An 18175-nucleotide genomic window follows, 5' to 3' on the forward strand; every position below is an offset into this window, starting at 1 on the left:
TGCTCTTCTGTGCTCTCAGCACTTACGTGATGGGAACTTGCTAATGTTGTTGGCCACACGCACGAGCAGACGTGCTCCCTTCATGTGATCACCACGCTTCACGTGCATCTGGAATACACCAAGAAACCTGAATTAACGGCAGCCTTTAGAGAGGAATTCCTGCAGCTCGCTTCTGGCGTGCGTCCTCCTGGGAGCCGCACACCCACGGCTCCCGCACAAAGGTCTGTCGGGCACTAGAGAAAGGGGCAGAAGCAGAGTGGCTTTTTCCCAGCAGTCTGTCTGGCCTCCAGCCGCTCTGTGCTGCTCTCGCCTGGCTGCTGGTGGAGGGGAGGCCAGACGCTGCGTGGAGGCTCAATGGAGATCCGGACAGGCCATGGGTTAACTACTAGAGGTCATCTGAGCCCCCCTGCTTAATTTAATTTACAGAACAGCAGTGATCTGCTTATGGATAATAACAATAATTAGAAATAATACATAAATAACAATTAATTAATTGTACTAGTAGCATAATGTTTTTAAGTATGAATGCAAAAGAAATTCAGGAAGCCATATGTAGGTTTTTAATTATTCAGTATTTTAAAAGAAAGAATATGCCAATCAGAGTCAGAAACCAGCATGGATTGTCTTCCTGAAGCTGGCTGTTAGCAGGCACTTGGGTTCTCTGATACAACCTCTATGACAGTGTAATTTATGTATACAGAGCATCCATACGTACAGTTCAATAAATCAGAGACTGTGCAACTTACACATAAATTCAGCTTCTCAGTTCATTACCTTCACTAAAATATAGCTGTGGAGAATCATAAGGCTTGTAGCCATCTCCGAAGGAATTTTAATCTTCTGGGTCTTTAACTGTGAATACATACTGAAAAGAAGATCATGTGCACTACGGTAGTTTCCTTAAAAACAAACAACGACAAGTAAATTTAATTTTTCATAACAATTGCTTTAGTACTGACATATATGGAAACTGAACAGAAGTTATGTTCATTCTTAGAGCAAATCCTTTGCACAATGATTTCTTTGGAAAGTCACAAGCAGTTGCTTGTCACAGTATCCTCAACAGTATCAGCCAGGGAGTTTGATAAGAAAAAAAAAATTACACTTGGAAAAGTCATCTAAACAGCACTAAAATACACATGTGGAGGATAACTTCATATAATGAAACTTCAAAAATGGAAGATGCTGTACCCAATACATTGCTTCCACAATAAAAAGGAGTTTTTAATTGGTTGGTTGCTGTTCTTTTTAGAGCACTAGGGATGTTACTTCTTTTTGTTCTTTGATGTCAGCTATTCAAAAGCTGTTGTTTCAATGTTAATGTAACATACTTTTACTTTATCATTTATTTGGGCAACTCCTTGCTTCTGCAACCAAACCAACCCAAAACCTGTCAGAGAGATAATTAAAATTTAAATGTTAATTCACTAGATTATACTGCTTCAAGGTTACTATCAATGATTGTCCAGAAACCACAGGATTTCATTTAATTATCAATGTAGCTGAAAACAAACAGTGTTTAGTATGGTTAGTCTACTCTTAAGCTAGTCATTTGTTCTCGATTTTTTAAAAAATTATTAGACGATAAGGAAGTCATACTCTTTGCAGTTGGAGGCATTTAAAGCAAATTTCACATTCGGTTATTTCAGCAAACCTTTTTCCTCTCTATTTGTCTACCAGCAAACATTTTTACTCTGCAGACCAAGCTGGTGTGTGTTGTTACACACCGCAACTGGATCAACTGCGGAATGTGTGTGAGGCAGCTAAATATCACTCCAGAATTAGTTGCTGGAAAACAACATTAATTTTTCATGCTATGTTACTGACTCGGTATAATATGATCAGTCTGAAAATCATGTGATTACATAGAAACAACTTAAAGAAAAACTGCACATGAAATGGCATACCCGAAGGAAAAAATATCAAACAGAATGACTTAGATATTATTTTCTAAATGGATTTTGAAGAATAAGCTACATTGATGTAAACTTCAGAATCAAACTCACTGAAATCTCCCAAAGGAAGAGGGGGACAACCTAAAACAGCCTCTGCAGAGGAAACAGTTATTGCAAGACTGGTGATTTTAATGAGAAAAATATTGTGCTTATTATTGCATTGTTGCAGAATACATCTATACTGTGTGGGATAGTGCATTTTAGATATGTTCTCACACTCAGAGACGCTAGTAAATAATTAAACCATTGAGCCTTTACATTTCCTGCTTACATAACTAGCACCAATGCATTGTTCTCTGCTATGACGAACTGGGAGATGAGCCTGGCCAAGGCTGCTTGGTTGTTTTTTTCCACTCCTTAGCCCAGTGCTGAGGAGCAGTCCATACATGTTAATTTGCCTGGTTTCCTGAGGCTGCTAGTTTTCCTTTATAGATCTTTTTCTTAACTTACTTGAAATGAAAAGCAAGCAGTGTTATGGGAAGGCTGTTGCTGTGGCTACAGAGGAGACTGAATAATGGAGGCAATAGCTATTTTGCTTCTAGCCCTGTCCCTTCTTATTACTTTTTTTTATTTCTAACTTCAGCTACCTATTACAAAGGAAAACAAGGCTTAAATAAGCAGGTGTCTGATCCTTCAACAGAAATCGGCTCCTGTGCACATCTCCCACTGAAAAAAATCACGTTCAAAGACCAAAGGATCAGTATCTAAGTCAAAAATCGCATATAGAAACTGCAGTTCTAAGATCTGTAAGCAAAGTTGCAGGCAATCTTAATCGCTATGTTTACTTGAATGTAATAAGGAACACAGATATTTTCCACAAATTTATTTTTTCCAATTCTTAATATACAGGTATGAGTCCCAAAGTTTTCACAAAGGCTACTTCATATTCAAAATTAAACTTGAATATCATTAAAAGCACTGATACATGTCTTTTCTAAATATAATCCTATATAAATAACAGTACCCGAAGTACTGCAAGGATGTAATGCAAGAGAGGCTGTCACATAATGTTTATAAATATATAAAGGGTGGGTGTCATGAGGATGGAGCCAGGCTCTTCTCGGTGGCAAATAATGATAAGACAAGGGGTAATGCGATCAAGCTGGAACACAAGAGGTTCCACTTAAATTTGAGAAGAAACTTCTTCTCAGTGAGGGTGACAGAGCACTGGAACAGGCTGGCCTGGGAGGTTGTGGAGTCTCCTTCTCTGGAGACATTCAAAATCCACCTGGACATGTTCCTGTGCGACCTCACCTAGGCGTTCCTGCTCCAGCAGGGGGATTGGACTAGATGATCTTTTGAGGTCCCTTCCAATCCCAAACATACTGTGATACTGTGATCAGAGAAAACAGACTTACCTGAAGACTGTTCCTCCCTGGCAATTACTATAGCAGTTCTGGCAGCGTCTCTGTGTTGCTTTAGTGCCATGTATAATTGGAACAGGTACCTGGCATCCTTAATTAAATCATACAAAAGCAATTAATACTACCTGAATACATAGTGCTGTATTCCCTTTCTTTACTCGCCCAGCCCACCACCACATTCTTCAAAGAAAGGGGACGAGCTGCTTTGTTTTGGGAAGAGCTTTTCGCACCAACTTGCTTTAGCTACGCTACGTTCCCGGCAGGTTTGGCCGTGGGCACAGCCAGACAGACACCCCGGCCGAGGACCCTGGCGGAGCCGCGGCAGCTGCTACCACGGCCTGGCCACAGAGACGCAGAAAAGCCGCGGCTGTGAGGCACACGGAGAGTTGTGCAGGTGGGAACCCGGCAACTTCAGACGTGTGGGTGCTTTTGGTGTCCGAAAGAACCAAAGGGCTCCTTTTAGAAATCAAAATATTGCTGGAAATGTTTAAACTGTGTTATGGATCGAGATGCAAACATTGCTTAGCGTGGGTAAGGATGATAAAATCTGGCCATTAAAGAGTGCATTGTTCTGGGACCAGATGGTGCACATCCAAGACAGCTAAAAAATTGAAAATTCAGGGGACAATCAGCTAACAAAATGCACAGAATTTAAAATTTGCTGTACTATGTACTGTTGATCTATTACATGATTCGAGAATGGCAAATGCAGCAAAGGGTTCACTCAAGAACTGGCAATCCAATAGCAGGAAAATTAGTGAAATGATTTAAAAGCAAAACTTTAAAAAAACAAGACAGCAGTGTTGAAGAAAACAAACTTGAGTTCTATTTTTATAGTGTACTCGAAGTTCTAGCAGACTAGTGAAAAACAAAAGAAATGAGTATGAGACAAGAGAACCCGTGTTTCAGAAGGATTTTGAGAAAATCCTCAGAAGAGGCCATTCCTAAAAACACAGCTGAAATACAAAAGAGAATTATGTTGCTTATGATGAAAAGGAACCATTAAGTGAAAAAAACCCTGGGCTAGTGCCACTGGCTTGTATCTTTAGCAGTGATTTCTAAAATTAGATCAACAAAAACTAAAGTCTGTACATGATAATCTTCTAACCAGTAAATCAAGATTAAATTAATTTCTATAATGGTACGGTTCCAAATTAAATACACGAATCAGAAAAAAAAAGACACTGGTAGCTTTATAGACAGCTTAGCACAAAACTCAAACCAACTAATTCTGCAGTACTGTAGTAAATCCAAACTCTTACAATGTGTGTTCTATGTTAAAATGGTATAAAAATGTCTTTTAAAAGAACTGTATTAATCAATATCATGGTGTTCTCTGAAATCCTGTGTGGGTTTTGTATGTAAGTCTCAAACACACAGGAAAAAAGGCAAAAAATCAAAAGAACAGAAATATTAAAGATATAAAGACATTTCCTTATAAAGAAGATGACTGCAAAGATTAACTCCCTACTTGACAGGCAAGGAAAAAAACATCGAAAAATCACAGAAATAAAAGCAAGAGAGAAGGGCATACAGAAAGAAAAAAAGCAAGTCAATTCTTCTTTTCAACTCACAACATAAAGAAAAACATTAAGTGACCAAAAGTAGTTACTTTTAAACTAATGATGGAGCAGAATTTTAAGTAACACATGATCAAATGTCAAACATCTGAAGATCTGTAACAATAATGAAATAGTTATCTGGATGACAAAGTAACCACTGCTTTCCAGTGTGAGTGGATATTATTTATCCACTGTAAACTGCCTTAAACAGGAAAACTGCTATTCCCTGAGAGGGGTAAAACAAGAACTATTACGAATGGTAGGTTGTGATGTAATTCTTCCCAACTTCTGACACCTCTTATTGGCCACAGACGGCTGTTCCACTGGTGACAGCAGAGCCTGCACTTCTCCCCGTTCAGGCTGCTCCGGCCTTTCCTCCTGCTGCAGCAGGAGAAGGATCCTGTCCCAGCACAGACCGGTGGTCTTATGCGGTATTTGCCATGTCCCTAGTTATATTTTATTTAAAGAATATATTTAAATGACTTACATGGCAGCCACATGTAGAAAATATAGAAAAGTAGAAGGCATTTAAAAAAATTAGTCTCATGTTTCACTTTCATATTCTTACTTTTAAAGTTGGTCCCTTCAAAAGTCTTTGGAAAAATTTATTATTGCAATCTAATCAACCTTAATATTAGATACCCATGATTTTTATTTAGTTTTGCTTTTTAAAACAAATGCACTTAGAAAATATGCACATAGAAAACAGCAGAACCTTGCTAGTTAATGCTCCTTGAAAAATCACTTAAGAACATACAGGACAAATTAAGTATCTTTACATGTTAAAGTTAACAAATACAATAGTTGACATAATGACAGATTTAAGAAATATTTTATAACTGGTCAGACAATAGTGTAGCAAAATGTTGGGAGGCATAATAATTTTGATAATATGGTACTTCATTAAAATCCCTGATAATTGTTGACTGCAAAAGACTTAAATTAATCAGGCTGCTGTGAGCGATGATCAGCTAGGAAGATCAATGCTGAAAGGATTAGCAAGTTTCTGCTGCATGGCTACTTTAAGTTCACTCTTACTTTTAGCTTTACAAAAATACCACCACATAAAAGCTGCTATTCTCTAAAAACAAACCCATTTGCTTCATAATTTAAAAAACACTGTCTCCGTAGCATAATAAGAATAAAGAGGAACTGGTTTTTAAGTAGATTTTAAAAACAAATATGTATGATTTGATAAAGTAAAATTTTGTTACTCACTGAGAGAGACTATGGCAGATTGGATTAAAGCATTCAGAAGAACAAGAGAGAGCTTTTAAACAAGGAAATGAAAGCTCCACATTGAAGTTCAAAACAATGTTAAGTATGGCAATTATGGCATTGACAAAATTCTTAAGTGTTTTCTAAAATCTTTAGCACCTTTTCACTACCGAGATCATACTGCAGCTCGCTTCCCTTATCCGGTCCTACGCACTTCTTTCAACCAGGTGGCCTGGCTGCCACTCTCAGAAAAGGGACTGGATGCTACAGCTCCTGTCCACCCAACTTTCAGCATAAATACAAAATCACTTTTGCTTACACTGATGCTGCACAGTTTTTTCATCTAATGCCTCTAACAGTTTCATTCTCTTCTGGTCTCTGGAGTTGAATTTTGGTTTCACTATGTTTGGTCTTCTTATCATTTTATTAATGTACACATTTCAAATTACAGGTAAGCAGTAAGAGATGTGGGTTGTTTTGGTTTTGTTTTTTTAATGTTATAAAAGAAAGGTGGGCTTGGCCATCAACTGTCCAGTGTCTCTAAGAGTCTAAAACATCAAACCCTTAATCTCTAGGAACCATGCAAAGAGGAAAGCGTCAGAATTTCTAATCTCCCAACAGAATCATAAACCACAGCAGTAATATTAGGGGTGAAATAAACTTACTGCACCAAGAGCATGTCATCTCCATCGTTACCAAATCTTCCTCCCCTCAGTACGGCAGAACTTACTCTTCTGTATATGTCATTTTGCACCTGACTGTATTTACTGTGTGTTTCTATGAGACCTTAAATTCCTTGACTAAGGAATTAATCGCAGACTGTGATGTCCACACCTGAGGTCTGGCTTTCACAGCAGAAAAACACAGGGCTCCACTTAGCTCACACTCAAGCTCTGCTGTAACAGGCAGTAAAGTGGCTCAGCCAACTTGGTTTCGTGAAGCCCAAATATGACTGAATGTACCATAATCTCTGTGAACACCAAAACCAAAAATGGTCTGTGAAGCCTGTTTTTTTAGAGCTCGAACTCTGAGAAACCAGATAGCCTATCAGCAGTCACTCTCTGAAAGAGCTGTCTGTCATCTTAACCTCTGATGCTGCTGATGTCTAACAGAATATTTACAGTGGGCATTTTTAATCTGCCCTGGAAAAAAAAAAATCACACAAAGGGAATAATGGTCAAAATCTACTTCTTGTATTGTATATATAGCGTAGATCTAATTTATGTTCTGCTTAGATGGTGAATGATTCTCTTCCTTTATTAGCAAACCTATCGCACTGGCAAAAAAATACACAAAAATCTATTAGCAAGTGTCTACCAGCTCCCAAATCTGTATATACAAGAGAGAGAAAGATGAAATTGTCTGCTGGTCTGCCAAAAGCCTTTTGTTACACCCAGTGAATGGTTTGCTTTTATTAAAGGAGCAGGAAACCTGGAAGAAAGGACAATGGCCCTTTCAAAATTTTATTAATTGATCACACGACATTAAAAGAAGCCTCATAGCACCTCTCACCTCACAAAGCACTTCCTGAATAGTATAAAATAGTAATATGTACAGTTTTAATGATCCAAAGAAGATATGCTATGATGGTGAGTAACAATGTAAAAATCAGCATCCACAGTATCTTATTCTCCTGTTGTTAATCAGAACTTCCATGTTAGGTCTGCTACCAAAAATCTTTAAATGTGCTTACTTTTTTCTAATTTCCTATCATAAATTAAATATATAATTTTATTCTCCAACACAGAACAGGAACTCTGTGTTTTTCTTCACAGAACTACAGTATATATCCACAGATGAAACTATGAATAAGAAGTTCAAACTTTAAACTAAATACTTCTACATAATAAGAAATCAAAAAAGAAAGATACATATTTTTTAAATAAGGTTTAACTATCGTATAGGCATCTCCATGCCATTTTTTTTTTTCTCTTCATGTCACATTTTAAAACAGAACTATTTTTGAGAATGTGGTAAATAATCACTTAAGAAATCAAGCAGGAGCTGGGTAATTTTGAAAATCTGCCCAAAACTTTTTATGTTTTAAGTTGATAAGTGAATATAGGAGCTAAAGTTACCTAATCTTCTTTGGGTTTTTGTCCCTCATCTCCTATTCACTACCTTACTTTTTTCCACTGCAGCATTTTGACCAAGTCGCCACAATGCAAGAAGAGATTGGTGCTGTAGCTAGGCTGGAAACACACAGATGCTGACTGTCCATCTGGGAAAGGCAGCAGCCAGCTGGCTACTGGCCTCAGCAAACTGCCCAGTTTTGTCTCTTTTCCTCAGTACAAGCGTTAATTTGAACCTCCTCTGTCCAGCTACTTGCTTTCATAGAGCTTGGAGAAAGATGATTATATCTAAGACAGTTACCTCCTTTCTTATTTTCCTGAAATGGAAGTTACTGGGTGAAATGACTCTCAGAGTGATCAAGTATGTCTTGCTCCTAAATGAAACCAAGCTAAAACACAACCTGTGTCTACCAAAAGTTTTAGGACAAAATAAGTTCAAAAGACCTTGTAGCACAGCAACGTGACACAATAGCAGTGGCAAAAATACAATACCTTGGGCATGCCATCACTCTCTCCCATAAGATAGTCTATCAGCTGATTTGTTAGGGCTTCATCATTTGCCCGTCTCACCTATTAAATAAAGACAGAAGAAATTATGATATGAAAGAGAAAGGAAAAATACCTGCTCATAAAGAGGATTTCCATAAAAACACTGGAACTACTTTTTTAGTTCTGTGTCTTCAAATCAGAAGATTACTTGGTTCATCAGCTTTGACCTGCAGTAGTTGCATTTATTTTCTAATGTGTTATGTCAGGGGATTATAACTAAACCCCTACCAGCGCAAACTGTCTCTACCAGCGCAAACTGTTCCTCTGCTTTAGTATTGGAAGGCACCAGAACCCAGGCATCATCAGCTGCAACCTGCTGTGACAAAGCTGTGCCTATCAACCCAGCACAATGCACCTATCACAGGAATATTCAGTGCTGGTCACTACAACAGAGTCAGCACTATCTGGCCAGTTGAAGAGACAGTCTCAAAAATGTGGCTGAGGTTCCACAAGGACACATATGGTACAATTGCTGCAATAGTCTTTGGGCTGTTTCATAGTGTTTGGTTTTTTCATTTGGACTGAAACATCAGGATCCAGAGGAAAGCATTAGACACCTCAGACTTCAGTGTTACAAGCCCTGCTGACAGCTCTGTGAGCTAGAAGGCCTCAAGAGTGGCTGTGCCCAGTTCTAAGCAGTCAGGTTACAGAGTCTGAAAAAAAGTCTAGTGATACCTAACAAGATTTTCAAAGCTGTGGGTTCTTCAAGTGAACAGAGGCAGCTTGAGCATAGTTTGGATGACAGAAAGTGAAAGTTGCAGTGGATGCCTAGATGGAAGCTGGCGATGGGCCCGCTGAGGCAGGTTTCCAGCATATATCGTCTAGAAGGGAATCTCAAGAAACAGAGTAGGTTACCATGCACTAAGGTGCAGCATGAGCTGGAGACCTGATGACCACACAGCTTTAGAGATCATAAGTAAAATAACCAAGCAAAGATTGCTCCAACTTTGCTTCATTTATTCTTCTTCATTGCTTCATTTATTTTCTTTTTTTAGGGATGGACAAGAGATTTTTAGAGATAAAAAGGTTTTAGTAAGACTGATGCTGCAACTGGTCTTCTGTCTGATAGCAGAAGCTGAGAACAGTGAGCAGTGGATACTGGCCACCTGGACTTCAGAAAGGCTTTTTGACACTGTCTCCCATAACATCCTCTTGACAAGCTATGAAGTATAGGCTGGATGAGCAGACAGTGAGGTAGACTGAAAACTGGCCGAGTAACCAGGCCCAGAGGGTTGTGATACATAATACAAAGTCTAGTTGAAGGCCAGTAACTAGCAGTGCACCCCAGGGGTCACTACTGGTTCCAATCTGATCTGGATGATGGAGCAAAGCACACCCTTAGCAAAGCTTGCTGACGAAAGAAAACTGGGTGGAGTGGCTGATACACCAGAGGGCTGTGCTGACATCCAAAGGCTTCTTGACAGGAACCTCAAACAGTTCAACAAGGGGAAGTACAAAATCCAGCACCTGGGGAGAAACTACCCCAGGCACCATTATATGCTGGGGGCCACCCAGCTGGGAAGCAGCTTGGCAGAAAATGACTTGGGGGTCACTAAATTGAACATGAGCCACCAACCTGCCCTTGCAGGAAAGAAGGCTAATGGTATCCTGGGCTGCATTAGGAGAGTGTTGCCATCTAGCTAAGGCAAGTGATCCTTCCCATCTACTCCAGGTGAGGCCACACCTGGAGTGCTGGGTCTGGTTCTGGGCTCCAGTATAAGAAAGAGAAGGCCGTACTGGAGAGAGTCCAGCAAAGGGCCACTAAGATGAGGAAGGGCCTGGAGCATAGCTGGAACTGCTGAGGCTGGAGAAGAGAAGGTCTGGGGGGCTCTTGTCCATTATATAAATATTTGAAAGGAAGTTGCAAAGAAGGCTCAGCCAGGCTCTCTTTAGTGGTGCCCAGTGACAGGACCAGAGGCAACAGCCACCAGCTGGAACACAGGAGGTTCTCTCTGAACATCAGGAAACACTGTCTCACTGCGAGGGTGGCTGAGCACTGGAACAGGTTGTCCATAGCTGTTGTGGAGTCTCCATCCTTGGAGATATTCAAAAGCTGTCTGGACATGGTCGTGGGCAACCACTCTAGGTGGCCCTGCTTGAGGAGGGGCATTGATTCTGTGACAGAGAGTGAGAAAGGAAGCATATGGACCTCTCTAACCATAGCGTGCAGACTGGAAAAATCAACAAAACTGAAAAATCATATATGGATATTGCTAAAGAAGAAAATTTCAAACTCGAGGGTCGCTGACACACAACCACAAAAATCTGAATGAATTCATAACCTGAAACTGAAAACACTTTTTCCTCTGGTTTCAGTATTAATTTATTCTACTTCTTAATGTTTAGATATCACCTTTACTGATGCAGTTTTCTTTCTATTTGCAATCTGTCCAAACACAATCACTGATGCCACAAAAACGGCACAACACTGAAAGTAAACTTCTTCAAAATATGAGGATTTTTTTGTTTTATCAAAGTTACTTACTGTTTCAATTGCCATTTCTATAGCCAAGTTTTCTTCTGTGTTTGGACTTTTCATAAAGTGCTTTAATGCCTAAAATGATAGAAAAGTTAAAACTGAGACACATGAAATTAACACTTTCCTCTTTTTTATCAAGTAATTTCTCTCTGCATTTTGACAGACAAGTGGCACACTGAATGCGCATCTTGACTGTATTTTACAGCCATAAGGACAACCACATACACTACAGAGGTAGCAGCTGCTCTTATAGATACTCCTGCAAGAATGTAGAGTCTTCTCCAAATTCTGGTGTATTCCTTCAACTAACTGTGAAAGATGTTCACAGCAATGTAGTGAGAATAAATTGATGATAAATGTGCTGCTGGATGCCCCCCCGTGCCCCAGTTGAAGAAATGGTCACCTACGAATGGCTGTAATTTGCAAAAATCAGTAATATTTTTTCATATGTGTTCGGCATGCAAAAGTCAAACATTTAATAAGCATTAGTTCGCTGATTGGTAGCTGATCAAAAGGAAGTGTGTCAAACAACATAACTGAATTAACGTCTCCTTTTTTAAAAAAGAAGTTTTAAGTTAGGTCACACTACAGTATTAAATTCATTAATTAATCAGCAACCAAGTCTTCACTGGTCAAACTAATAAATACAAATAAATTCTACTTCTACGTTCAGGACATCTAGAAATTAATTGAGAATAGCCATTGATCCACCTGGAGCCACTATCACTAGGAAAACTTACATGCATGGCAGTGTATAATTCACAGAATACAATGTAGATAATTGTAAATATAAATAGTTTACTTACAATTTTTAAACTTTCTTTAAATATCAGTACGCTACTAGTTAATGTGGCTAAAGTCTATTATGAACTGCTCTAATTTTGAAATACAGTTTTTACGAATGTTTAACTATCACTGTTCTATCCTTTAAATACTGACCCGTCCATATTGACCACACTGTAAGAAAAATTTTCCCGCCTGAAAATGTTTCTTTTCTCCTTCAAAATATAGTGCAATGCTCTGATAATCTTCATTGGTAGTACTTTCAGAACCTGCAACAGACAGACACCAATGATAGGTGAATATTCTTATTAAGTAAAATAAAGACCCTACCAAAGGAACAAATTCCTATTCTACTTTTTTTTTTTCTGACAATCGAAGAAAACAAAAGCCAGGTAGAGTCAAATTATGTCTTAGGTCTTTCTTCCTATTTAATCAGACTAAATGCCAGACATTAGGAGCTAATAATACAGGGAAATAACTGTTTCCATAGATTTTACACCATAATAGGAATTCTGCTTTATTAACAGACATAATAAAATGGCATAACTATGATCTGCTAACCAATTTTTCCATTATGTCTTGGCAACAATAAGAGTAAGTGATTATGAGATTATCACCTGAACTATTTTCACACGTTAAGAATATGTGAGTATATCTGTATCGCACAAAGCAAGACTATTAGGAGCATTGTAACCATGTAGTAGCAGGGAATACTACTTAGTCTTCTAACCAAGAATCCATTTTACTGTACACATGTGAACACAAAGACAGCCATTACTCTAAAGTTAGTTTTAAACCCTTTTTTAGATTACAACTTGAGACGTCCTATCTTGGATAGGAGAGAAGGAAGAAAGCGTAAGGAACAGTAGAACAATAGTCGCCACACCTTGACAAACAGCTGCAACAGTACATCACCAAGCTAACTGTTGTCAAGTTTTTCTAACCTTTGTAACAAGAATACATTTTTAAAGGAAAAGATTAATTGAAAATATGAAATAATTTGGTAGACACATGTGTGCAACTGTTTCTACAAAGAATGGTGCCCAAGACAGGTAAAAAATATAAAATTTATTGCAAATCTACAAGCTGGCCACTCACTGACTTGACTGCCTGAGGTAAAAGTCAGTTCCTCAGTAAGGCGTCCTTTTTGTCTCTCACTGAGACACTAAGAGGCCACAAAGGACCTTAACATGAAAAAAATGAAAGGCAAGTGACATACACATGGAAGAAAAGAGCTGGAACCATGAAAATAATGGAAAAAAGGGGATAAAAATCAAGAACTGCATATATCAAGGTCAAAGAAAGGGATTACTCAACAGACACAATAAAAGTATGAACAAATGCTTTATCTCTATGAATAAACAGAAAACGCTCTAGTATGGGCAAGATTTGAAAATAACCCAGACTGAAGGCCAAGGGAGATACCTAAGCTGAAAGCAAAGCCTAGCTTGTGGGCCTGAGTTAGACACAGGTTGTTAAATCTGTTCATGGTGACTGGAAATGGAAAAGGCTGGGAACAAAGCTTCACACCCCTTGTCTTATAATTTCATATTAGTCTAAACCAATTAAAAGAACAGCAAAACATATTGCAAGCAAACTATTAACCTGGAATACTCACTGATGATATCAGCATAAATCTCCATCTTGTTGTGTTGTTGAGCTAATGTGAAAGCTTCATTATTGCACTTGGACATGACCAGGAACTGGATGGCAGAACCATAGTCACCAAGCTGCAGAAAGAATCTAACCAGAATGAACAAATTAATACCTTAGTATGAATTAGAATAATGAATACAGCAAATGTTTTAGGAATATAGTATATTTTGTGGCATACAAATACAATAAGTTTCTGATGTATCTCAATTATTTTAAATAGGTTTCTAAAATTACCTTTGTATAAATAATACAGCATGGCAACTTTTATTATTGTCTAAAAATTACTTCAGGTTAATAAAACTTTAATCAGAAAGTTTAAAGAAAGGACAAATAAACAGTACCTGCTTATCTGTCCAAACTTTAGAGAACTCACATCAGTAAAGTGAAATCTATAGTTGCTTGCCAAGTACCAATAACCAGAGTCAGATACTTTACCAAGCTTCATCAGCTTCCAACACGTGTGGCCTCCTTCACTCTTTTTAACCTGTGTGATTATGATGGTTACCTGGCCACCATCTTTGCTCCATCAAGAGACTGTGTTTCTCTCACAATATTAACAGCCTTTTCAGGATTATTAAGGTGATCCAAATATAGTCGGATTACACTGTCCCATTGTTTTGCGTGCTCATAAGCTGTCACAGCTTCCTTGTACCTGCAAAATAATGTTTCCACATCAATTTTTCTAACTTTTAAATAACTCTTTACAATGGGGTGTGAAAGAAACACACAGTATTTTATTTCTGAAAGGTTACTCTGTGACACCTTCCTTTCAGTTTGCATATCATAGCCTTGTTCTGCACTTACTATGGTTTTTGTCTCTAGTTCTTTTCCTCTTGGCAGAATGAAAAGCAGGGACAACAGAAAAATGTCTACCACAATACTAATTTTGTCCTACTCTGCCAGCATCTCTTTTGGTTTATTTTAAAAGTGGTTAATCTGTTCCATATGAAGTCACTTGAGAGAGAGCAAGAAAAAACCCAAACTGATGGTAACTAGTTGTACAATTTTAAAAATGAGACTTCTGTTCCGTAAACAAGAAGTTTCTCATTCTCACACTACACAAATGACACAAATAGTATTTTCTACTCTCATCAATGCAAACATTTAGCTTTGGTGCTGCTTTTTATTATTAAGTGTCATTATTCAGAAGCACATTTACTTACAGGTAAAGACTAGTAAGAACTACATTCTGTGATTAAATATAATCTATTTGAACCTTTCATTTAAGCCAATAATTTCACATTATTCAATATTTTGCAAGTGCAACCATTAAGATGTAAGAGTAATCAGTTCTAGAATGAAAAATTTTCTTTCATGATTATTCCCCTTTTGAGTGACCTTTAAAAATCACAGCTAAGGAGTCATTAGAAACAAGCTGAACTTCAATGCCCTGCTAAGAGGACTATTGCATTGGGTGCAGTACTTTAAAACCTCTAATAATTTTTGCTAAAAAGATACTAACACTTAGGAAAAAAATCAAGTAGGAACACATCTTTGATATTAGTGGAAGGTCATTAGATTATGTTAAATCTTTACACAACACTAAGTTTACATATTTCAGAATCAATTTTCATGAGGCTATTTTATGCAAAATTTAAAGTTTTGCTTTTATTTTACAAAAAGAATCATGTATATTAACAATAACACCAACAATGAAAACAGGTTTTATAAAACAAGGTAAACATTTAAATGCACCTGCCATCTGCTTCTTTGGCCTTTGCATATTGTAGGTGAATCTTTGGAGATGAAACATGAGGAAGGAGTTCACCGACCTTTGCCCTAGAAAGACAAGATAATAGTTAGTTAATAAATATATCTGGTTTCAAATTTTCTCCAGTAAAACAAGTGTATTTATATCAACAATTGAATAGGATGCTAAAAAAGAAGTAACTGAACAGAATGTATAAGCTTTGAAGGCACTTAAATATTTTTACAAAGCTGCGCTTCATAGATCTAAGAACTGGAAATTATAGACTACTTCATGAACATACAGGCTTAAAGAAGTACAATATCTTTTTAAAGTCTGAGATGTACAAGCACAAGAAGTGCCAGATCAACAGTATTTACCTCTGGTATTCTCTAATTAAGCTACAGAAGCAGCACAGTATTAAAACTGTAATGTGAAAGAATGTGCAAAAAAAGTTCAAAAGACCCTAGTACAGGTGCAGTGGGGGTTACTCCCATGGTTGTGGACTTCAGGCCACTGGTTGTACAGAGGACTTCAGGCAACTGGTACCAGATTCTCTGAGCAACATCATCCATAACACCGTAGCATGGAGGAACACAGAATTACGTCAGCCCTTCCACAGATCTAACTTCAGGAGTTGCACACAGTGATATGATCTATGAAAACCAGCAAACTACGCAGTGGGCATTTCAATATCAAGGATATGAGAGTCTGAAGACAGACTGATCTTAAAGTTCAGCTATCTTCCTAAAAGACAGAGCACTCCCTAGACTGAAACCCCTTCTGCTACAGCAAAAAAACTTGCAAATCAAGGCTACCATCATACGCAAGCTATCTTACTTAACAAAGTGTTCTTTTGGTCCATTCTGATGCCACTGACACTTCTATGATGGAATAAAATTTTCCTTTGTAAATGAACATAATATTCCAACTTAATTTTTAGGGCACTCATAAGAAAGAAGAAGGTTCACACACACAAAAAGGACTCAAAACTGCATGTAACTTTGAACATAACAGACAAAAAAGAAAAAAGGAAGGCTATCTTCCATTTACCATATAGACTATATTTGAAATAACAAAAGCTTCTGAGAGAACACTGTTCTTTTTTAAGCTTGGGCTGGAATTAATAAAATCAATGAAACATAGTTAATGAGACATTTGTGCCATTCAGAGAATTGTTCCTTTCCAAGGAGCACCACAGCAAGTTCTCTGAAATATAACACTTTCCTAAAACTTGTACTTACCAGTTTTTACACCGGATGTATACCGACGCTGCCTTGTCATAATATTGTCCCTTTTCATACAGCTGAGCAGCTTCTGAAAATTGCTACAATATTGGAAAGCATTAAAATATCATTTCTAGATTAAGATTACTAATAAATATTTTAATAAATTCACATATTCATATTAGCATATCCACATATTCAGTCTTAGCTTTATTAAATCTTTTTCATACCTTCATACTCTCCAGAATAGCTCCACAGTCTCTTTTTAGTAACCTACTGGGATGTTTAATGGCCTGGTTTACCCCTCGACGGATATCTCCCATTCGAATGGACATCTGAGCCACTCCCGCAAGGCAAGCTTCGTCATGTTCTTGGTACTGGCAATCAAATGAAATGCAGTAACTATACATTACACATTGGAAAGAAGAGTTCACAAAACCCACAGCAACCAACCACTGAAACAAATCAACAAAACATTACACGGACTTCGTTAAATCAATTTTTGCCTCAAGATTCTTGCCTAGCTGCAGCTAGTTAGAAGAACTCGGATTAGTTTTCTTCTTAATGTTTGTCTTTTACATCTTTCTTACAAGATGTGTCCAGATCAAGCATACATGAGAATTATCTTGTTTTACAGACAGCTTGGTTCTACTCTCCTCTTTCTTCCAAAACCAACAGCACAGAAAAAGGAAAACTACAGGCAGGATATTTCATTTGTTATTTTTTAAGGTGGTAAGACCACTGATGTTTCATAAAGCCAAATGGCTTGAATTCAGAAAATATTGCTATTTCCCCTAATATGCTCTCCTAGTATCATTAAAGCTGCTTCATAATAGACATTTTGCAAATATTAGGGGAAATAATGCCAGAATAAGGGAGGATCTACTGAATAAATTGATTTTCTAACACAAATCTTGCTTTTCTTTATACAGATAATAATTCATTGAAGAAGAACAGAAGGAATAATTAGGACTTGTGTTACAACAATGTAAATCCTACCAATATTTTCTCTGACAGTTGCACGTCTATCATGAAACAGTTCAAATTCTAAAAACTTAAGTCTAATTATGCCACGTTGTACAACAGCAATACTGCTTTATACCTAGAGAAAGCATCATTCCGTATATTAAAAATAAGAGAAGTGCAAAGACTACTACACAAAAAGCAACAGTCATATAGATTAAGAGCTGAATAAAAAAACCCACCTGAATTCAGGTGAGCCTGAAACATGACAACTTAAAGTGCACTATGACAGTACAAATGTTATCATTAGTAAAAAGGAATTACCTTATTGTTTCCAGTGATTCCCTTCTCGTAATGTGCCAGAGCGTTAACGTAATCACCCCTAAAAGAAAACTGGAAGTTATACAGAAGAATATTTTTAACAGAAAGAGTTGGTTACCTGCTTACCACACAGATTACATATGGATCTGTCTTGCTTTAGAAATACCGACTCCATACAAGGATGTGAAGTATGCAAAAGATGGTCAGTTACACAGTATGTCACAGCACTGACTTATAGCTTGATAAAGCACATGGGAAAAGAGGAAGCCCACCACTCAATTCTGTTATACCAAGACCAATAAACATCCCTTGAAAAACAGGCAAAGAATCAATCTGCATA

General features: G+C 37.6%; 1 protein-coding gene across 1 annotated transcript in view; it reads right to left on the reverse strand.

The window, feature by feature from the left end:
- WDR19 (WD repeat domain 19) overlaps positions 1–18175 on the reverse strand; it is a 37553-nt gene that overhangs the window by 4697 nt on the left and 14681 nt on the right. The window contains exons 16-27 of the mRNA XM_080344286.1: positions 17839–17896; positions 16782–16922; positions 16570–16652; positions 15334–15417; positions 14144–14290; positions 13601–13725; positions 12139–12251; positions 11206–11274; positions 8664–8741; positions 3314–3410; positions 775–899; positions 27–108 (exon numbers count right to left, since the gene is read on the reverse strand). Of these exons, the coding sequence (XP_080200412.1) occupies positions 27–108; positions 775–899; positions 3314–3410; positions 8664–8741; positions 11206–11274; positions 12139–12251; positions 13601–13725; positions 14144–14290; positions 15334–15417; positions 16570–16652; positions 16782–16922; positions 17839–17896 (1202 nt within the window). The remainder of the gene's footprint in view (positions 1–26; positions 109–774; positions 900–3313; positions 3411–8663; positions 8742–11205; positions 11275–12138; positions 12252–13600; positions 13726–14143; positions 14291–15333; positions 15418–16569; positions 16653–16781; positions 16923–17838; positions 17897–18175) is intronic.

This window comes from Nesoenas mayeri (genome assembly GCF_963082525.1).
Source record: "Nesoenas mayeri genome assembly, chromosome: 4".
NCBI lineage: Eukaryota > Metazoa > Chordata > Aves > Columbiformes > Columbidae > Nesoenas > Nesoenas mayeri.